At 31.5% G+C, this 20,825-nt stretch overlaps 1 protein-coding gene across 1 annotated transcript; it reads right to left on the bottom strand.

The window, feature by feature from the left end:
- Positions 1-10,942: 10,942 nt before the first annotated feature.
- LOC126667726 (sodium/calcium exchanger NCL) lies at positions 10,943-19,507 on the bottom strand. Its single transcript, XM_050360780.2, has 7 exons — positions 18,975-19,507; positions 15,914-16,105; positions 14,773-14,954; positions 13,116-13,255; positions 12,762-13,017; positions 12,364-12,684; positions 10,943-11,451 (listed from the first exon to the last, which is right to left on the bottom strand). The coding sequence occupies exons 1-7, from the start codon at positions 19,375-19,377 to the stop codon at positions 11,203-11,205; spliced, it is 1,743 nt and encodes a 580-aa protein (XP_050216737.1). The 5' UTR covers positions 19,378-19,507; the 3' UTR covers positions 10,943-11,202.
- Between the last annotated feature and the right edge of the window lie 1,318 nt (positions 19,508-20,825).

The raw sequence follows: 20,825 nt of genomic DNA, 5'->3' as shown, positions 1-20,825 counted from the left end.
TTCCACCGGGTTTGTGATCAGGCTGTCTATGAACGTATTCATGGTAGTGTTGTCTTTCATGGCGTCTATGGCTGTATCATCGTTCAGATCTTCTACCAGTATGGCTTCTTTATTGATCCTGGTAACGAAATTTATTAGGCTTTCCCCAGGTTTCTGGTAGCATAACTTAAGGTCGCTGGACTTTTTCCTCCATTGTATACTCGGTGCAAAATGAGTTTGAAAGGCCTTCGCCAACTCGTTGAAGCAATGAATCGATCCTTCTTTTAGGCTTTAGTACCAGATGACAGCTGGTCCTTTGAGTGTTGTTGGGAAAATCTTGCACACGGCTGCTTCAGACAAACTTTGGACCATCATGATCACTTGGAAACTACATAAGTAGTTTTTTGGGTCACTGCTTCCACTGTAATGGTCTAGTGTCGGTATCTTGTATTTTAATGGGAAGGGTTCATCTCGGATCTTAGCTGCCAATGGGTTTCCGATTTTAAGATAGCTCGTCTTCTTCGGCTATCTTCTTCTGACTTTCTCCATCTCGGTTCGCACCCTCTCAGTTATTTCCTGTTCTAGATCTCTTCATTACCCAGATCTGGCGCCCGAGCTATGCACGCTTTCCTTGATATCCACTCTTGTCGGTGTCTTTCTTGCCTCTTCTAGGGTTTTGTGGCCGATCTAATTTATGTTTTCATTTCTTGGAGCTTGATGTTCTGGCTGATTTTTCTCCGGGGTGTTACCATCAGGAGGTGAGGTGAACACGTGTTGTCTTTGGTAAAATTCTGGTCTTAGAGGAGGTGCCACGGCACATATAGTGGTGTTGTGGTATTTCTTCGAGATGTAGTCGGAGCTGGAGGCCGAGATTTCCCTTGTTGAACTTGTTGGAGAAATGCCAATTACCGAGTATAGTATTCACTGTATTTTTGCACTTGGGCCAGAGTGGGGCTCTGGCTTTCTATCACAGGTGTTGTCATCGGTGTTGAAGTTATCACTAGAATGAATGTCAAGTTGGTGAGAGCTATACCAGGTCGCAGGGAATTTTTTGGAGTATTTGAGATGTGGTGTGAAGAATGAGGTCGTATTATGTGAGGTTGATGGGATAGATCCTGAGATGGGCATACCCCATGAATAGTGAGTAGTGACTCCAGACGCTGTACCCAGGTGAGTGCCACCACCTGATAATGTTACCGGACAGAAGAAACTGTCCCCGGTGCCTCTACGCACAGAGGCGTTAAGCCCATCTCCGGCTATGTTGCTTTTGGTGTTTGCTTCTCGTATAACGGGGTCAACGTCTTCCCTTATTATCACTTTCTATTGATCTCCAGTGAGATATAAAGGGGGAAACTTCCTTATTTTCTTTCCCACAGACGGTGTCAAATGATAATTTGTGAATCACACGGGATATCTTGAATCCGGTAAGTCTTCAGAGGGTACCTGAAACCCACAACACAACCGTTAGAAGGGCGTCAGAAGGTAATTCCGGCAAGCCTCTTTGACGATCAACTTAGTAGCTATTTGAATAATAGGAAGAAATAAGAAGTGAAAAGAGTTTGGATTTGAGAGAAAAAGAATATTCCCCTTTTTACCTACTTTTCTTTGGTCTTTTATACTATGTCTTTGTCTTGGTATTTTTGGTGTGTTGTGTCTTTGTTTGGGCAGACAATTATGATTATGCTCTCTTTGTGTGTGGAGGGAATGTTGGGACTGTCAGAGTACCTTCTGACAGATTCTTGTCTTTATGATCAGGGAAGGTCCTGCTCGGTTGGCCGAGCGTGTCTTTGGGATGTGCTATGTTACTGTCTTATCCTGCTCGGTTATCCTAGCAGGCCCTTTAAGAGATTGATAGTATCTGCTCGAGGGTCCGAGTAGGTCCTTCGTAAGCTAGATTGTATCTACTCGGTTGTCCGAGTAGGTCCTTGAGCAAGATGTTATCTGCTCGGTTGTCTTACCGATTTGACAATTCCGTGGTAGTCTCAGTTTTGAAGGTGAAGGTAGGCTTTTTAGTTCCTTTTTTGCGATTGTTCCATATGTCTTGTCATCAGTAAATAGTCTATATAAATTAAAAACTCTAGCGCCACATGCGAAAAATTACATAATTGGGTAAAATTGGAAAAAAATAATGTATTTCAGGACAAAATTTAATAAAATTAAAAGGTTTGGACTTTTGTGATACTTTCATGAAAGGTTTGGCCTTTTTTTGTCATGTGGCTTTAAAATAAATTATAAATTCCTGAGAATGATGAAACTTATAAAAGTTCATATAAATTGAAAAGTAATTAAAATATGTATTATTATATAGGGCTAATTTTCTTTTAATACCAAATCTTTGCGGGTTTTGTCAGTTATAGTCAAATTTTTCAAAATCGTCAGGATTAGCTCATTTCGGGATATTCAGAACCTTTTCTAGCCATTTTTTAAATTTAACCTTAAGTTAATGTAATAACCCTGAAAGTATTCCGATAAATTTGATCGTACTTCATCCCTAAATTAAGAAATTTAGGTCAAGTAGGTCGGAAATGAGATTGGAATCAAAAATGGAATTGAAATAAGGAAGTAAATTTATCGTAAAATAATAATTGAAAATTATTATTTGATAAATTTATAAATTGATTGTTAGGGGGCATAAAGAAAATAAAAATACTAAGGATAAGATATATATCCCGAGCTATTAAATTTCACGTTAAGGTTCATGAAATATAATTGAGTATTGATCGGAAAAAGTTTTGCGGAAGTCGTGTTAAGAATTAAGCACGTCGGTTAATCGTTTGAGTTAAAGTGTATTTTAACCGAGTTTAGTGGATAAATAGCCACTTGATGATGTCATAGTCCACTATTTAAGTGAATCATCATCTTCATTATTCATAAGATAGAAACAATTAGCAAACCCTCTCCTCATCTTCTTCTCAAGGCCGAACCACCACCCCATCACCATAGCTCCACCATTTCTTAACCAAAGTTGATAATTCTTGGAGCAAAACAACCCCAACTCAAAGCTAACAAAGGTAATCTCTTCAATTTAAACCTTTAATGGTTGAACTGAAAGGAATTGGATTGTAAGATTCCAGGGTTTATGAGATATTTGGTAATCTTGTATAATTGATATTGAAAGCTTGTTAATGAGTTTATTGGAGAGTTGTGGTGATGATTAATTAAGTAAAAACTTTGATTATGGAGTGTTGATATAGATGAATCATTTAGCTTGATATTTGGATAAGAAAATTTGTAAAATTGGTTGAGAAATTGATTATGGGTTCGAAAATTATTAAAGGTTTAAGGTATGTATGCTTAATCAATGTTGTGTGTTGATTGTGAAGTGAGGAAAGAGTTGTGTTGAGTGAATTGGTGAGCAATTGACCCCTAGGTCCGGCGAAGACTCTGGCCATCCTAGCCCTGTTCTAGTGAGCAGAATTCTGCCTGGCGACGCAGAATTCGCCGACCGGCAAAATTCTGTCAAAGGGCAGAATCCAACTCTACTCACACCGAGCAGAGTTGGGCAGCAATGAGGGCTGCAAGTTCAGTCCCCAATCTTCGATACGGAGATCTTGACGATCTATAAGTAAGTCTGATGGCTTGACGATTTGAATTGAGCTTAAATGCGTTGCTTTGACGTTTTAGCGATAAAGTGTTGTAAGGCTTTAAAGGCAAAGTTTGTAACATTGTGAGAATAAATTTGGTATATGGAATTAAAAAGTTAAATAAATGTAAAATTTATATAGAGTGTTAGGTTATTTGATAGGGAAAATCAAATAACGCTAAAAATACAAAAACGCGATAAGTGACGTTTTTGCCATAAAATGCTAAATGGTTTTAGTTAAGCTTAAAACCATTTGTAAAAGTGGACTTTGAATTGTAGAATTAATAAAAAAGAATAATGATAAAAGGCAATATGAAATAGTAAGCTATTAATTTGATATGAAATCAAATAGGCAATCGGAGTTAGATTCGACGTTAGCCATTCGACGTAATAGATGCGCTAAAAAGGTTAAATGTCGATATTATATACGCGATTAGTTATTTGATAAGTGAATCAAATAACGATGGGATATTAGGTTCAAATGCTAAACCTAAAGATGTGAAAAAGATGTGATATTTTATATCGCTAAGTAAACAAATAGAACCAAATCAAACAAAACGCAAATAAAACACGATAACTTAGAAATACGTGTTTATCTCGAGTTAAAACGTCTATAAAAATAGATTCTTACTCGAGCGTTATTTAACGATTATGTTAGATCCAGCGAGGCGATCTACTAACGGGCAAGGAGCTTAAGGAGTTTGACGGGAATTATCGTTTAATCGATGATTTTTGGGGAAAAGCAAGTTGTGAGTTTATTATGGATGTTTACATTTGCAGTATTTAAAAATACATTTCTTCTTACGTAAATTTTTTATACGTTGCATAGTGTCATTTTAAATAAAATGCCTTGTTTGAAATGCATATATTATGGATTTGAAACCTGTATGAATCCAATGAAACGAGTTTTCCTATTGAGCGGCAATAGAAACTGTGTGATTACCAGTTAATATCAGAGGTTCTACAAGTATTAGAAATTAGCAGAAAGCTTCTCGAGAACATGACAGACATAGGTTGAACTCGGTGGATGTATCTCGGGACCTATGTCTAGGGAGTTGAACTAGGTGGAATTATCTCGGGACCCGCCTCATGAATTATAAGATGGTATTAGTTTAATTCGGTTGAATTATCACGGGAGTGTACTATATGGTTATAGTTAAACTCGGTAGAACTATCTCGGGACTAAACCATCAGGAATACATGTCAAAGACTTATATAAGGGATGGACGGATTGAAATAATTGGATTTATGGATTGATTGGATCAAGGAAATTAATTTGGATTGCGATAAGACAAGTTAAGGTTTAGGGTTTCACTCGGAAAGTTATACGTGGATGCATATGATTAGTTGATTTGATTGTTTTAATAAATACGCATTTGTAAATTTATGAATTCACTCAGTTTCGACTGACCCCCCCCCCCCCCCCCCCCATAGCGTGTCTTTTCAAGTATATAGTCTTTTTGGATGTGACAGACTCCTACCTCTGTTTTAGAAGTCTGTACTTGAAGTATGTTCAGTAAGAGGAAGCCTATCAGTAGTGTTGCAGTAGTCAGGGCCCTAATGTATATAAGTAGTTTTTCAAATGGTTTTTCAAATGTTTTGCCTATATTTTGATATGCATATAAGGCTTTGAAATTCCGTTGTAACCGTTTGTTTTAAGTGGAACGGGCTATGCTGAATGTGAGACATTGCATAAAAAGACCCAGGTTTCTATGCAACGTTTTCAGATTTTGAAACAGATGTTTGTAAATGTTAAGTTTTGAAAAACTGTTATGAAAACGTTTTATGTATGATGATGTGATTGATTGTTCAAGTGAATCCGAATTTTTTTACGGGTTTCGAAACTATCATTCTCATTTCCTAGCGCCAGTCTCCGTCCGAAATTTCTGGTCGAGACAGTTATTACATGTATTATTAACCTAAATGGCTAGAAAAGGTTCTGAATATTCCAAAATGGACTAATCTTGACGCTTTTGAAAGCTTTAGTTATACATGACAAAACTCGGTTTGGTATTAAAAGAAGAATAGCTCTAATACATATTATTTATATTTAAAACTTACAAATATTATAAAATGTATAAGAATTTATATATAAATTGAAATTTTTTAAAAAAATTTACTTATAAAAGATTTTAAAAAAATAAAATTTTAAATAAATTACTTATATAAATTGAAAACTCACGAGAATGCTATGTTGGTTAAAAATTGGCTTAATTTCTTAAAAAAACCCCACCTTGCATTTTATTTTCGTTTATACCCTGACCTTGTAAAAACATCATTTGTACCCAATTTTGAGTTTTTATGTTTCATCTCTACCCAAAAGCATTAAATTGTACTCTTTTTATTTGAAAAAAAGTTTAAAACAATCCTTCATATTTAACTTATATACTAATTAGATATTAATGTTATTAATAGTACAAAAATACCATTTTCTTCAAAAAAATTAAAAATAATAATAATTTTTTTTATTTTTTTAATTTTTTTTTAATTTTTTAAAAAATATTTCCGACAAAAAAAATTAAAAATAAATAATATATTTTTTTAATTTTTTTATTATTTTATAAAATTAAAAAAATTAATTAATTATTTGGATGTATTTGATTATTTTTTAAGTTTAAGGATTTATTTGTATTTTTTAAAATAGAAAAAAGTATGTTTTAAACTCTTTTTCAAATGAAAAGAGTACAATTTAATACTTTTGGGTAGTGGTGAAACATAAAAACTCAAAATTGGGTACAAATGGTGTTTTTACAAGGTCAGGGTATAAACGAAGAAAAAGTGCAAGGTGGAGTGTTTTTAAGGAATTAAGCCTTAAAAATTTGTGAGAATTTTTTGTTGGTACTTTAAATTATACAAATATATAAATTTAAACTAATACTTTATACAGATTAAAAACTCTTAAGAATGCTAATCCGCTCAACTATTTACTATACTATATAGATATATAGATAATTAATTAAAACTAATTTTAATTTAAGGCTTAATTCCTTAAAAAACCCCCACCTTGTACTTTTTTTTCGTTTATACCCTGACCTTGTAAAAACACCATTTGTACCCAATTTTGGGTTTTTATGTTTCATCTCTACCCAAAAGCATTAAATTGTACTTTTTTCATTTGGAAAAGAGTTTAAAACATACTTTTTTCTATTTTAAAATATACAAATAAATCCTTAAACTTAAAAAATAATCAAATATATCCAAATAATTAATTAATTTTTTTAATTTGATAAAATAATAAAAATTAAAAAAAAGTATTATTATTTTTAATTTTTTTTGTCGGAAATATTTTTTAAAAAGTTGAAAAAATTTAAAAAAATTCGAAATATTTTTTAAAAAAATTAAAAAAAAAATTATTATTATTTTTAATTTTTTGAAAAAGATGATATTTTTGTACTATTAATAACATTAATATCTAATTCGTATATAAGTTAAAAAAGAAGGATTGTTTTAAACTTTTTTTCAAATGAAAAGAGTACAATTTAATGCTTTTGGGTAGAGATGAAACATAAAAACTCAAAATTGGGTACAAATGGTGTTTTTACAAGGTCAGGGTATAAACGAAAAAAAATGCAAGGTGGGGGTTTTTTAAGAAATTAAGCCTTAATTTAAAATGAATTATAGTACAAGAATTTATATGCATATAAAACAACTAAAACTAGTAAGTTGAATTGACCCTTAAACATCATCATTTCATTAGATTTTTCTATTTATTTTAGCAGTGTTTAATATTTCTCAACATATTTGAATTTAATCTCTTTATATTAGCAATATTTGATATTCTCCTCAACTTTTAATGTTAATTCAGGTGTAGCCTTAATTGCTTCTCGTTAAGAATGTAAAACACGATTAATGACTTGAACAAAAAAAGATCGCAATGACATAAAATTGCTGAAAAACAAATCACTGATAAGTGAGTTTTTTGCATTACAACTTCTCTCAAAAGCAAAGCAAGAGAAAAAAAAAAAGCAGCCAGACACAAGACAAAGACCAGAAATGTTTAGAGAAATTTAGGAAAAATACTTCAAATTTAAACATATTTGTAGAACATACCTCACCTCTCAAAAGTTATAGAAATTACTCTCTATTTTTTTATTTTTATATTTCTACTCCAATATATTTAAAGTTTAATTATTTACTCTGTATTCTACTTTTTAATACTCCATATAATTTTATAAGTTTTTGTTTTTACTCTTCTTCCACTTTCACCAATTTCTCATATTTTCTGGATTATTTCACACAGTTCCACCACCGTCGTCCGTTTCTGCAACCTTTACACGCTCGACAATAACCAGACTCCGCAACCGCCGCTTTCTCCTCCAGTTCTTCGCCTGAGCAACCTAATATGTCATCCCCTCTATAGTTAACCACTACCGTCGCTCATTAATGGCTTTCTGTAGCTGCTTTTGTATAGACGCCGCCATTGCTTCCTCTTCCCTGGCTTTTGCTTGCCAAACTTATTTTTTGACAATTGCAATGAATTTTCCTGGTCGGCGCGTCGACAACGATCATGTCGTAAGTTTTTAATTGATTTTTAGGATTTTTTAAAAAATAATTTATTGTGCTTGAATTGAATTGAATTTGCTAATATCGTGTCTATAGATATCATAATCAATTTCATGAGTTTTATTTTGAAAATAGTAATAATTTGAATAAATTTGATAAATATAAACAGTCATTTGAACATAAGAGGTGTGAATTGCTGCGATAGATGCTTCTTAGTTTTAAAGCTTCAGTTGCTTAATTGTCATGTAATATCCATGGTAAAAAAAACATTGTACATCTTGATTAGGCATTCTAACTTAGAGTAAGACAATTTTATAATATAAAAGTTAAGGAACCATTAAGCAATTTGTGTTTTTGGCCTTGAGATCTTTGTATTATTACATGATTATCATTGTTTTCATTCTCTAGTTTTAGAAATCATTAAGCAATCTGTAGAAATTCCTGGTCAATTATAAACATTATGTCTGTCAAATCATTCTATGGAGCACATTTGGCTACTTTGTTTGTGATTTGTTCTTTGACGTTGATCAGAATGTGCTTCGGCGATGGTAGCGGAAGCGATCTTCGACGGTGAAGTGGAGGCGATCTTCAGCCGCAAGTGAAACGATAAGTGGTGAATCATATTTGCTTATTCTCTGGATGGTTACGAGAGTTTTAAAGTCTAGGATTTCTTAAAGCAATCATTCCTCAACTATTGAAGAGAAATGAACAGATATGTAAAAAAAATGAGACTGAAGTATGGTTTATTGGCTTTAAGGCATTGATAATTATTAATAGCTACCAACGCAAGTGGAGATTATTGTATTTATTGATTCATTGTATTTTATGATTAAGGAGAGGCTTATATGTGTTGCATCTTTGTTTGACATTTAATGAAATAATAAAATTGAATTGAATAAATGAGTTACCGATTATGCAAAATATTAAAAATTATGAAAATATTATCATAACCTTATATTTCAGGTGTGAAGCTTGTCTATTTATGCTTTAGGCAGAAAAGAGTAAAGCCGAGTAAATGAATGAAGAAATATTGTTTTACTTGCTGCAGAAATAGTTGAGAGCATGCTGGGAAGAATTTAATGTGCATCAAGTGGTTATTAATTATCTTGAAAGTTCATAGCTCTAGTTTTGATTTAATGGACAATTGTTTGTATGTAAATCCTATTTGTGTATATGTCATAAAATTGGAGTACATATATGTTAGCTAGAGCTGTCCATTTTTTTTAGGCTTTAGAGATTTGTTTCAGCTTTTGTTACTGATGTTATTATTTTGAATCTTTCTCATTAATGTTATGTCTCATTTGAATCATAAACAACTAATATATGGTTGTGCAAATTGATAAACAGCGAATGTTATTGTTTCAAATCTTTTTTTATCCTGATAATTTTATGATAAGGTTATGATAAAGTACATAAAATTAATAATTATAAAAAGATTATGATAATATTATGATTATACTATGATAATATTATGATATATTAGTATAAGGTTATGATAATATTTTATGATAATAGTCAAATAATGAAAAGATAATGTGATGATAAGGTTATGATAATATTGATAATATTAGGATAATGATATGATAATATTAGGATAAAATATGTAAAATAAGTATTTATATTAATATTATGATAATAACAATATAAGGTTATGATAATATTTTATGATAATAGCCTAATAATAAAATGATAATGTAATGATAAGGTTATGATAATATTGATAATATTATGATAAGAATATGATAATATTAAGATAAAATACGTAAAATAAATATTTATAATAATATTATGATAATATTATGATTATATTATGATAATATTATGATAATATCAATACAAGGTTATGATAATATATTTTATGATAATAGGCTAATAATAAAATGATAATGTGATGATAAGGTTATGATAATATTGATAATATTATGATAAGAATATGATAATATTAGGATAAAATACATAAAATAAATATTTATAATAATATTATGATTATATTATGATAATATCAATGTAAGGTTATGATAATATTTTATGATAATAGGCTAATAATAAAATGATAATGTGATGATAAGGTTATGATAATATTATGATAAGAATATGATAATATTAGGATAAAATACGTAAAATAAATATTTATAATAATATTATGATAATATTATGATAATACTATGATTATATTATGATAATATTATGATAATATCAATATAAAGTTAAGATAATATTTTATGATAATAGTCTAATAATAAAATGATAATGTGATGATAAGATTATGATAATATTGATAATGATATGATAATATTAGGATAAATCTAGACATGGATCTCGTATCTTAACACAACGAAGATTTATTTTTAATCATATTTTAATTATTTTATTTAATTTATATAAATTTTAAAACCTATATCCATATAATAAAATATAATATAAATAGTAGTACATAATTTAAGATTAATAGATATATTTGACATTTTAATTAAAAATATTATATAGAATTAGTTAAAAGAATGAAGAAATAAAAATAAATAAAAAATGAAATATTTGAAAAAATAAAAAAAGAATTGGTCACAAGTAACAAAGGAAATGTTTGAAAAAATAAAAACAAAATGTGAACAGGTTAACGAGAGAGAGAGGGGAGAGATGAAAGAGAGAGAGAGGGGGAGGGAGGAGAGAGAAAAAAAAAGAGATGTCAGATGTCAGATTGCATCTTATATAGGTAGAGTAAAATTATAAATATACACACACCAAGAGTATTAGTATAAAAAAGTTAAAAGTGTGATGTAATTTTGCCAACTTTTCCGGTTTGAGGTATGAACTCCTATTATATTTTTATTTTAGGTAAATTTCTAAATTTCTCAAATGTTTAAACATAAAACGCTAAAATGAAAAATGGGAAACAACATTTTTTACGAGAATAAGTTACATAAATAAAGTCTCAGAATTTCAGAATATTTTAACATGTGCAAACAAAACGTCAAAACATAGCGACAAGTTCCCTTGCAACATAGACGCTAATATATTAAAGAAAAAACAATAGAGAAACATACTAGACCTCGAAAAATTTATGCAGAGTTCGATTGTAATATTTCCACACATGTAAGAATAAATAGCCCGTCTCCTCCAAGTAGCTAAAATTCATTAGTCTATGACCAACCGAAAACATAATCAAGAACATAGACCAATGCCAATGAGAAGGGATAGAGGAAGTAAGCTAATGAAGATGTCCAAAGAGGAAAGGTGGAGCGGAAACTGGCGAAAATACCCATCACGATACACACTATAAAGATAACCAAAACTTCCGATGAGAAGTTCCATGTTAACCCTCTGGCATAAACAATGGCCAGGAATACTGAAAGGCAGAGAAGGTTATTCATGGTCACGGCTCCATATAGCTGCAGAAAGAAGCACACATCTTAGTTAGTGAATTGCATAATTGAAAAATTATTCACATTATTCCATCAAGTTAAATATGCTAAGTTGCTTCTGTACTCCTTGATGCATGGTAACGCTATCAAATAGCACAAATGACATCGGAGCAACTTGAACTGTTGTTCATAGGAATGTGCAAAAATACAACCAAACAGAAATACCGAACAAACAAATTTGGTTTTAGTTTTTCAACTCGGTTGATTTTGAGTAAAAATATTCAGTTCACTTCTGGTGCAACTGAACTGACTAATTTTGGTTCGGTTTGATTGAAATATTTATAATTCTTATAAAATTGGTTCGGACCAGTTTTTAAAAAAAAACAAAAACATCGGCTTGGTTCGAAAAAAATGCATACCCCTAGTTGCTTTGGACCAGACTTTCATTAAGCATGTGACCTCTAATAACAAGTTGCAAGATAATTTATAATCGTTATGCAACAATTGTAAGAAAATCATAAAATTGCAGTCAATAAATTTATTTTCTGCTTTTAGAAGCTCTTGTGCGACCCATACTTGCAACCCTTGCTTACATTGTTAATTTATCAACCTCATTAATAGAGATTTTACTATCCATATTAACAGGGAAGTGCTATAAGTTTGTATGCAGCAAGCGGAATGCAAGACTAATTGATAAAAATAAGCATTCTGTCTCATATACTATGTTCTAAATCTTCAGCTAAATTCATCAAGCAACAAAAGCAATAATATGTTTCCATGATAGAAAAATATAAAACTTTAGAAGCTAAATAGATGCAACTTATCTCAAAAAATATTGGATTAGTAATGTCATCAAGTTTGCTATTACTTTAGGCAACAGCTAATCCACTTCAGAAATTACTCAAACAACAATACAGGGGAGGGAAATAAGAAACAAACCTCTGAAAATGTTAATGAAGCAGTTCTAAGTGTCTTTCGAGTAGCAAAGATGATTGCTGACACAGCTTCACTAGAGTTGGTAGCCAAGGGCAGTGCAATAAATGAGATGAAGAAAGTAGGAATACTTGTTGCAGCAGAAAAATTATCGACAGCATCCACCAATGGTTCTGCAAATACAGCTGCAATCATGGTTCCAAATAACAACATCAACACTGCTTTGAAGGAGATCCATTTGGGGTTTACAACGCCCTCTACAACTTCATCACTTTGTTCCTCCACTCGTTCCTCAGACCCCAACAAAGTATGTTCTCTCTTTGTTTGCTGCAGACAAATTAGTAAGAAATCATCTTCCTAGAAGTGTAAGCTATAGAGCGAATCATCATCATAGTACAACTTACCAAATGAAAATCATGTATGAATTCAGTTGAGGCTGCCGCTGATCGCCTTGCCTCTTCAATCCATTTAATGATACCATTTTCAAACTCTTCCAAATCAACACTATTATCCAGAGATGCATCAAAATCTTTCATCACTTTATCCACAGCATCATCCCGATCGAAGTCTATCTCTTCAAACCGAATTCCTAATATCAGTGCTTTTAATTCGGTAACAGATAGTTTACCATCTTTATTCTCATCAATAGCATTAAATAGCCTGTAGTGGTGATGGAAGTCAGCAGCTATGAGAAATATATGATGGAAATCAGGTACAACAAATCAAAGAAGCAACATTATAAGTATTCTAAAACTGACTTTTGCATCACAGCTTTATTAGGTTGGCCATCATCAGTTAGGAACTTCCCCAAACCACTTAAATGCTTCAAAATTCCTGATATTACATGTTTGTGTTTTACAAAAGCAAGCCGCCTCCTCTGTATCCATGGCTGAAAGACCTACACAATTAAATGTAAAAGGAATTCGTAAAACTATCATACGTAGTAGTGCTCAGAATTTGATGTGAAAGGGAAACATCAACAACAATAAAAAAAATTCAACAATACACATAAATTCTCTCTTTTGTTTCGTGGTGCATGTCCCAAACTTCAGCATATTTTACCCACACACATACTTGCTACATGTGCAACTAAAGTGCTTCTTACCAGTGGGTATCTCTTAGCAACCTCAACTTAACTCAACTAAGCCTTAAAACCCCAAGTTAATTAGTATCGGCTATATGGATGATTTTTTTTTCCAATCCATATGATTTTATGCCACGTCTTCAGAAAGATCTAAGACCTTTCTGAATTTAAATAGAAAAAAATATTTGAAATCAAAGTAAACAAAATTATTTTGTGCCCCATCTCTTCGGCAAAAGTTAAACAAACTTTCAATTCAAATAATAACATTTTCTAAACACCATCAACACAGTAAAATTTATTATCAGGTAAAAACTTTCTCTGCTTTAAACAACAATAAGAAAAGACTGAACTATTTGTGATATATATCCATAAACTTATGCTGACAAAAATTGCTACTTCACCATAAGCTCGTCTTCATTGATATCAAAGAATGTAATTTATTAAAAGTAGAATGGATAGAGCATGCATTCACACCCATAATTATTATGCCATGTACTATGTAAACTCTCATTGTTTTCTGCATTTGATGATTTTCTTGAATGTAGACTCCAACTTATTGGGGCTGACTCTAACTTATGGATAGAGCATGCATTCACACCCATAATTATTATGCAATGTACTATGTAAACTCTCTTTGTTTTCTGCATTTGATGATTTTCTTGAATGTAGACTCTAACTTATTGGGGCTGATCAATCTCAACATGAATACAAGCAATTTATAGTATGGTTGGGAGAACCCCAGAACCAGATGAAGAATCTAAATCAGGGAAGAATTTAGTCGGTTCAATTCACAAGAATTATTAATCTTAACCAGAAAATGCTCCTTCAATGAACATAATCTACCTGGTAATACTGATAGTGTAACGTTTGACTAAATTGGAACTTAAAGCTAGGGCTTGGGCTAAAATCGAATACAGATTCTCATTAGACACTGAAATATAAAGTAGCATTTTAGTGTATATCACTTACTTTTAGATTAGTGTTGCAATAATTTAAAAAAGAAAATATGATACTTGTGATGCAATTGTTTTCAAAACAAAATCGAAACATTGATGTAATGTTGATTGAATTCTCTTGTGACTACAAATGAAGAGCACAAAATATTTTTGTCTGGCAGAACTTGAACTTTTGAAGAGAAATTATATATAAAAAAAGTTGAATTTACGGCGCCTTGAAATATTAAGCCAAATAAAAAAAGGTGAACCTGCGCATTGATTGAAGTGTAGCAAATTCAGAAGTCCATTAAGAGTTAAAAAAAACTGAAGCTTGGCAAATGGCTCAATATATTATGGTCGCACAAAAAAAAGAATAATAATGGATAGAGAGGATACCTGATAAAGGCAATAAGAAATCAACATTGATACAGATAAAATAAGTGCAATCAAAACCGCCAAGTGTCTTCCTGAAGTTGAGTCAAGGAGCTGTGGTAGTTGAACCACAAGAAATGGGAGAACAGATATAATCATTATACTTGCAGCATAAGAAGTCCAAATATCAGTACTAACACCAGAACCTGCAACCATAAGGATTTTGGAGTTAAGGCATCTACAATATTTGACTAGATATATATTGTAATGGGCTCAGTAAACATTTACATTAATCTCCATTCCCAGATAAATAAACTGTGGTGAAGCTGTGGCTAATTTTAACACTCTCTAACTGGTGTGGTTTTGCAATATTTGTACACCTCGTGTACTAGATGAAGGATTTAATCTTATGCATCTTCATCATGTCCTCTTGCAACTGCTGCTTATAGATGAGTAGCTAACATTAAGTAAAGTTTTATTTTCTTATTCTTTTGTCACTGACTTTCTTGGTTTAACAGCAGAACTACAGCTACCACTAAAACGCGTACGGTATAAGATCACATACTGCATTTTCTTCAAGAAATAATAAGATCTTCTCCCAATTAAGTTCCTTATTAAAAATAGCTTCTATGATCATGATATTTACTTGTGTAACACTATTTTAAAATGCATTTGCTTAGAAACTAAATCTTGAGCTTCCACAACATCACATAGGCTTAGAAATAAAATAAGACCTTTTGTAGTGCTAGTCGCACCTTACTTTTCTTTTTTAACATAGTTATTGGATAGGTTATCCTGGATTTATAATCTCCATAATTTTCACATGAAGCTCTAGCTTGGACTGCACTTGCAAAATTGTAGTCCCCAAGGAATTCTAGCCTACTACAACCCCCTGAGGCAAACTAATAAGATTATCAACATTTGATCTTAGCCAATAATCCTTTTACTCAAGTCTGTAAGGAATTCAACAACAAAAATCATTTTCCTAACTCCGGAGATAAAAATATTGAATCACTTGATAGACTCCCACTTTTTCTTACATGTAAAGAAATTGAATCTTTTTAAGTGTAATTTGTACAAATAGTTTCTCTCTATACCACATTGGCAAGACTTTCTTGTCTGTTTATATTTCGACTTTCAATTACTTGCAAAAAGATTGACATACCAGTTAAGCTGAAACCCCTGGTATCCCGTCCACTTATAGCAATAGAATCTTCCTCCCGGATGTCGCATTTACCAACAACAACACAAGTTCCCCAGATGAAGGTAAGTAGCATCACAGTTGACCCAGCTAGCAAACCCATTCCAACAGAGACCTGGCTTTGAGCTGTTTCTGCACTTCCAGAAAGTCCGGATACTAACAAAAATAAAAGGAAACAAAATCAACAATGAGTAAGAATAACTAAGGCAGAAGCATATCAAAAACATACTTGTAAACTTGTACTGCAAAGTCAAACACAGAAATGCAGTTACGCAAGAAATGTATAGAACAGTTACTATATGAAAATAAAAAAACCAAAATTTATGTGATGGGGCAGAAAGCAATAATCAACAAGAATAAAGTAAAAATTCAGACACAAACATATATCTATATCGAGAACATCAAATTTCATAAAAAAAGGCCAAATGAATAGACAGAGACCTAAATTAACATATTTTTTCCACCTAGGCAGCCACTCTAACTTTATTTTGGACCATAAAAAACACTCTTAACAGCAATTTTTCACCTTGTAAACAATTATCATCTGACATGGAAATGCACGTGATGACACGCATTTTTAACAAGTGATTGGATATTTGACGAGGTCGCACATTCTATCAATTATAAATGGAAAATGTGGCAAAGAGTTAGTTCAACATTCATCTTATTCTCAACATCTAGAAGTCAAGATATTAATCTAGAATAAGATCCAATGAAAGCAACAAAAAACAACAGCAAAGATAAATATCTGCTTCCTTAGAATTTCAAAAGAACCAGATAGACAATATTTAAAAAAAAAAAAAACAAGCAAGAACAGGTAAATGACCATCATTCATTTCTATCATCAAACCTTCACCTCACTAACATAAGTCCATTCCTACTAGGATCATTTATTCCTCCAACTGAATTCCCATGATTCCTACTGCCATATTTATCCTCCACCATTTACTCTCCTTCGTTATCTATTTAATTGCAATTCCAGGCTTTGCATCTAACAATTCATTGGATGAAAGGACGAAAGAAGGTAAACTCTTAATTAAGCAATATTGGCTAAAGAAGAAACAAGGAGTTTTACTTTTGCAACTGAGCAGTGCAAGAAGAATCTAAATATTGTGGAAGGTGGTGAATTTTAAACGGTAAATCTGCATGCACAATGTGGAGATAAATTTGATAAGCAACATTAAAAACAATTAAAAATCTTCAAAATTTTAAGATTCCTTGTTTGTTCAATTTGTTGTTGTTTTTTAATGTGTTGACTTTATTTAGCAATGCTTTTATGTTTTAATCTTTGAGAGCATAGACTTAATATATCATTGTAAGAATATGGGTTTTCTCTATCTCAAATACTTATTTTTTTTAGTCAAATGATGTTAACGATGGTTTTTATTATGTGAGTAATTTTTCAATGAATCAATGATATGCACATATATCATGATGAATTTATTATGTGCATTAGAGCTTAAATGATATCATGATGAGAAAAGTAATAGTAAGAAGACAAACAAAAGGGATAAATTCATTTTTGAACCCGGCGGTTTACACCTTTGACACATAGGGTCGCGTAGAATTTTCAATGCCAAATAGGTCCCTACAAATTTTTTAATAAACTAAAAAGTCTAATTTAAATAATTAGTTGATTGTTAGTCAAGTAAGTAACAATACTTAATTTACAAAAATAAATTACAGTTTACTCTCACAACTTATTTAAATCTAAATTAGTTTTAAAAATAAAAATATTAAAGTTGAGAGATGAATTTAGGAACTGAAATAATTTATGGATACATCTCATTTTTGAATGTCCCATCTTATAAAATCTATATCATGTTTATATGCCATTTTATATGAAATTTTCTTTTTACTTCCTTTTCTCTTTCTAAAATGAATAATTATAGCTCTAAACACAATTTACAAAACATTTGAGACAATTATTGGGAAGGAGGGATATTTATTATTTGTAAAGTAAGGCCATTAAGAGCTCGTTTGGAACAAATGAATTCTTCAAAATTACGTGGAATTCATTTGCAATTCCAATTTGTGTTTGGAATAAATAAATGAATCAATACAATTTGGGAATTGAAATCATGGAATTGAGCTTAGTTACAATTTGAGAATTGTAAATCCACCCCAAACGGTGGAATTTGCAAATGAATTGCACAACCTTAAGAAAACAATTTTATTTGACTAAATTGTCCTTATTTTATAAAGCTTCTTCTTCTTTTTCCCAAATTTCTTATTTTCATATGTGACATTTTTTTATTATCTTTCTCTTAATTTCCATCTCCACCTTTTTCTCATATTTATTTTTATTTTGAACTTTCAAAAATTATTATAAATTATTTATATAATGAGTTTGATATTATTAATTTTATATATTTTTATGTAAGATAGTATCTAATAGATTTATATTATAAAATATACATAGTTGGTTATATTATAAAATATGCATAGTTGAATTTCAAAATCTATTCTAAACATAAATAATACTCCCTCCGTCCCGTTTAAGAAGTCCCATATTCTATTTTGGGATGTCCCATTTAAAAAGTCCCATTACTATTTTTAGAATACTTTTCCATTGAATACCCCATTTTGCCCTTATTTTAGTTATCTTAAAAGAGTTTTATGGAAAATTTCACTATCATTAATAGGGGCAAAACATGAAAAGACAAGAATAATTAATGTTTTCTTAATCTGTGTGTAAAGTCAAATGGGACTTCTAAAGTGGGACGGAGGGAGTACAAAATTCGTTTCAATTTTATTATTTGTATTCTTACATCCCAATGAGTTAGACAATTGGAATTGTTCTAGAGGGGGTCTAACTTCAAAAAAAAGGCAAGAGTATAGGCATTTATAAATAAAACAAGTACATAAAAACAGACAAAATTGGTCCTTATCCTAAATTTCATCTCCAAAATTCCAGGTCAAAGATAACAGATAAAAACAATATATGCAAAGACGAATCTGATCGGGCAATTAAGAATCAAAACAAAATTAAAATCGAAATGAAACAGAGATTCATAATGATTACCGAGAATAAGCATGGCATCAGGAAGAGCGCCAAGCATAGGAAGAAACAAGCCGCCAACAATTCCAGGCCCCAAAATCTCAAGCAAAAGCTCACTGCCATTAGACAAATAAGTAGCAGCTAAAAACATCAGATATCCATACACCACAATCAGAAACATGTTCCCCAGCACCGTCGTCGTACACGGCATGAATCCGTAGCTCTGTTCACAAGCTGCCTCCTCCGCCGCGACGTGGCGCAGGTGGATGTACGTGGGGGGAGTGGTTCGGTTGGTGTGGGCCAGTCCATCGGAGATTAGATTCAGATCGGAGGAGAGAGAGGATATGAACGGACGGGAATGCACGGTGGTGGTGACGACGGAGAGGAAGAAGAGGATGAGAAGGTGGAGGGATTTGTTAGAAGGCATGATTAGGAGTGTAATAATTGGGACATAAAGGAGAGGGAAAATGTAAAGGTGTGAGTTTATAGTCTAATCTGAGCGAGTGAGAGCGACTGTATGCGCTGGAGAAATTAAGTCGGGGGCGCGTCGTAACCGTGTGTTTTGTTTGACCTGTTAAGAGGATGGATGGATGGGATGGGATGGGATGGGGACGATTTTGTTAAAGTCTCTCAACTAAAGTGGTTTGATTTATAAATATTAAATATATTAAAAAAGTCATCAAAAATTAGATGAATAGTGCGATATAAAAATATTTCATGATTTCGTTTCAATTTTGTCCAAGTCTCAATTTTAAATTGATTTTGCATATGTGGCATATATGTGGCGCTGACAAGACATGCCGCACGTATGCCACCTTGGCGAATGAAAGGTAAAAAGTCCAAATAAATGCTTAGATTTTTTTAAAATAACATTAATACCTTCAAATTTTTAATCATTTCAACTTAAAGATTAATATATTTACCAAATTTATGTTTATAAATTTTTTAAAATATTTTAACCCTCTTCTTCATTTATTTATCTATAAATAAATAAAATATAAAATTAAAACTAATTAAATAATCATCTCGTATACGACAATTTTTCCGACAATTTTTTTAAACAAATTACTTTTTTAAAAAAAATTAATTTTTTTCCCGATGAGGCTCCTCCTCGTGGAGGAGCAAATCTGCTTCTCCGGTGATTAGCAGATCTGCTCCTCAGGCGAGGAGCTGCTGCTCCTTGGAAGAGGAGGACCAGCTGCTCCTCCGCTTTTCGAAAAAAATAAAAAAATTATATCAAAAAATTAGCGTATAAAATTTTAATTTTTTAAATTAGTTCGTTTAATTTAACTGAAAATAGTGTTAGAGGTGGAACGGTCGGAAAAGAGAAACGAATTGTAATTATTTTAAAAAATTAATTTATATTTAAAAATTAATTATAATTATAATATTATTATTTAGCGTATTTTTTAGAAAATGTAAAAAAATTAAGGTGAAATGATTTAAAGTTTAAGGATATAGATTTTTTTTAAAGTAAGAACTTAAATGAATATTTAACCTACTAATAGATATGGTGGCACATTATGTGGCACGCCACATTAGCGCCACATAAGTACAATTATGTGCCAATTGAGACCTGAACAAAATTGAAACTAAATCATGCATTTCAGAACAAATTGGATAAAATTGAAAGGTTTGGACTTTTGTGAAACTTTTTTTAAAGGTTTGGCCTTTTTTGATTATTTGGCCAAATTAAAATGAGCAAATTACTTATAGGCCTCTGAGGTATATCATAATTAACTATTACCCATAATTTCAAAATTCTACTTAATGGTCCTTCAGTTTTAATTCTGTTAACTGAGAGATCCTTCTGTTAATTTGAGGGACCAAATCGTTTAACGGATTAAAACTCGGGTACTAAATCGTTTAAAAGTG

This window comes from Mercurialis annua, linkage group LG2, assembly GCF_937616625.2.
Source record: "Mercurialis annua linkage group LG2, ddMerAnnu1.2, whole genome shotgun sequence".
Lineage (NCBI taxonomy): Eukaryota > Viridiplantae > Streptophyta > Magnoliopsida > Malpighiales > Euphorbiaceae > Mercurialis > Mercurialis annua.
This window is presented reverse-complemented; position numbering and strand designations above follow the sequence as displayed.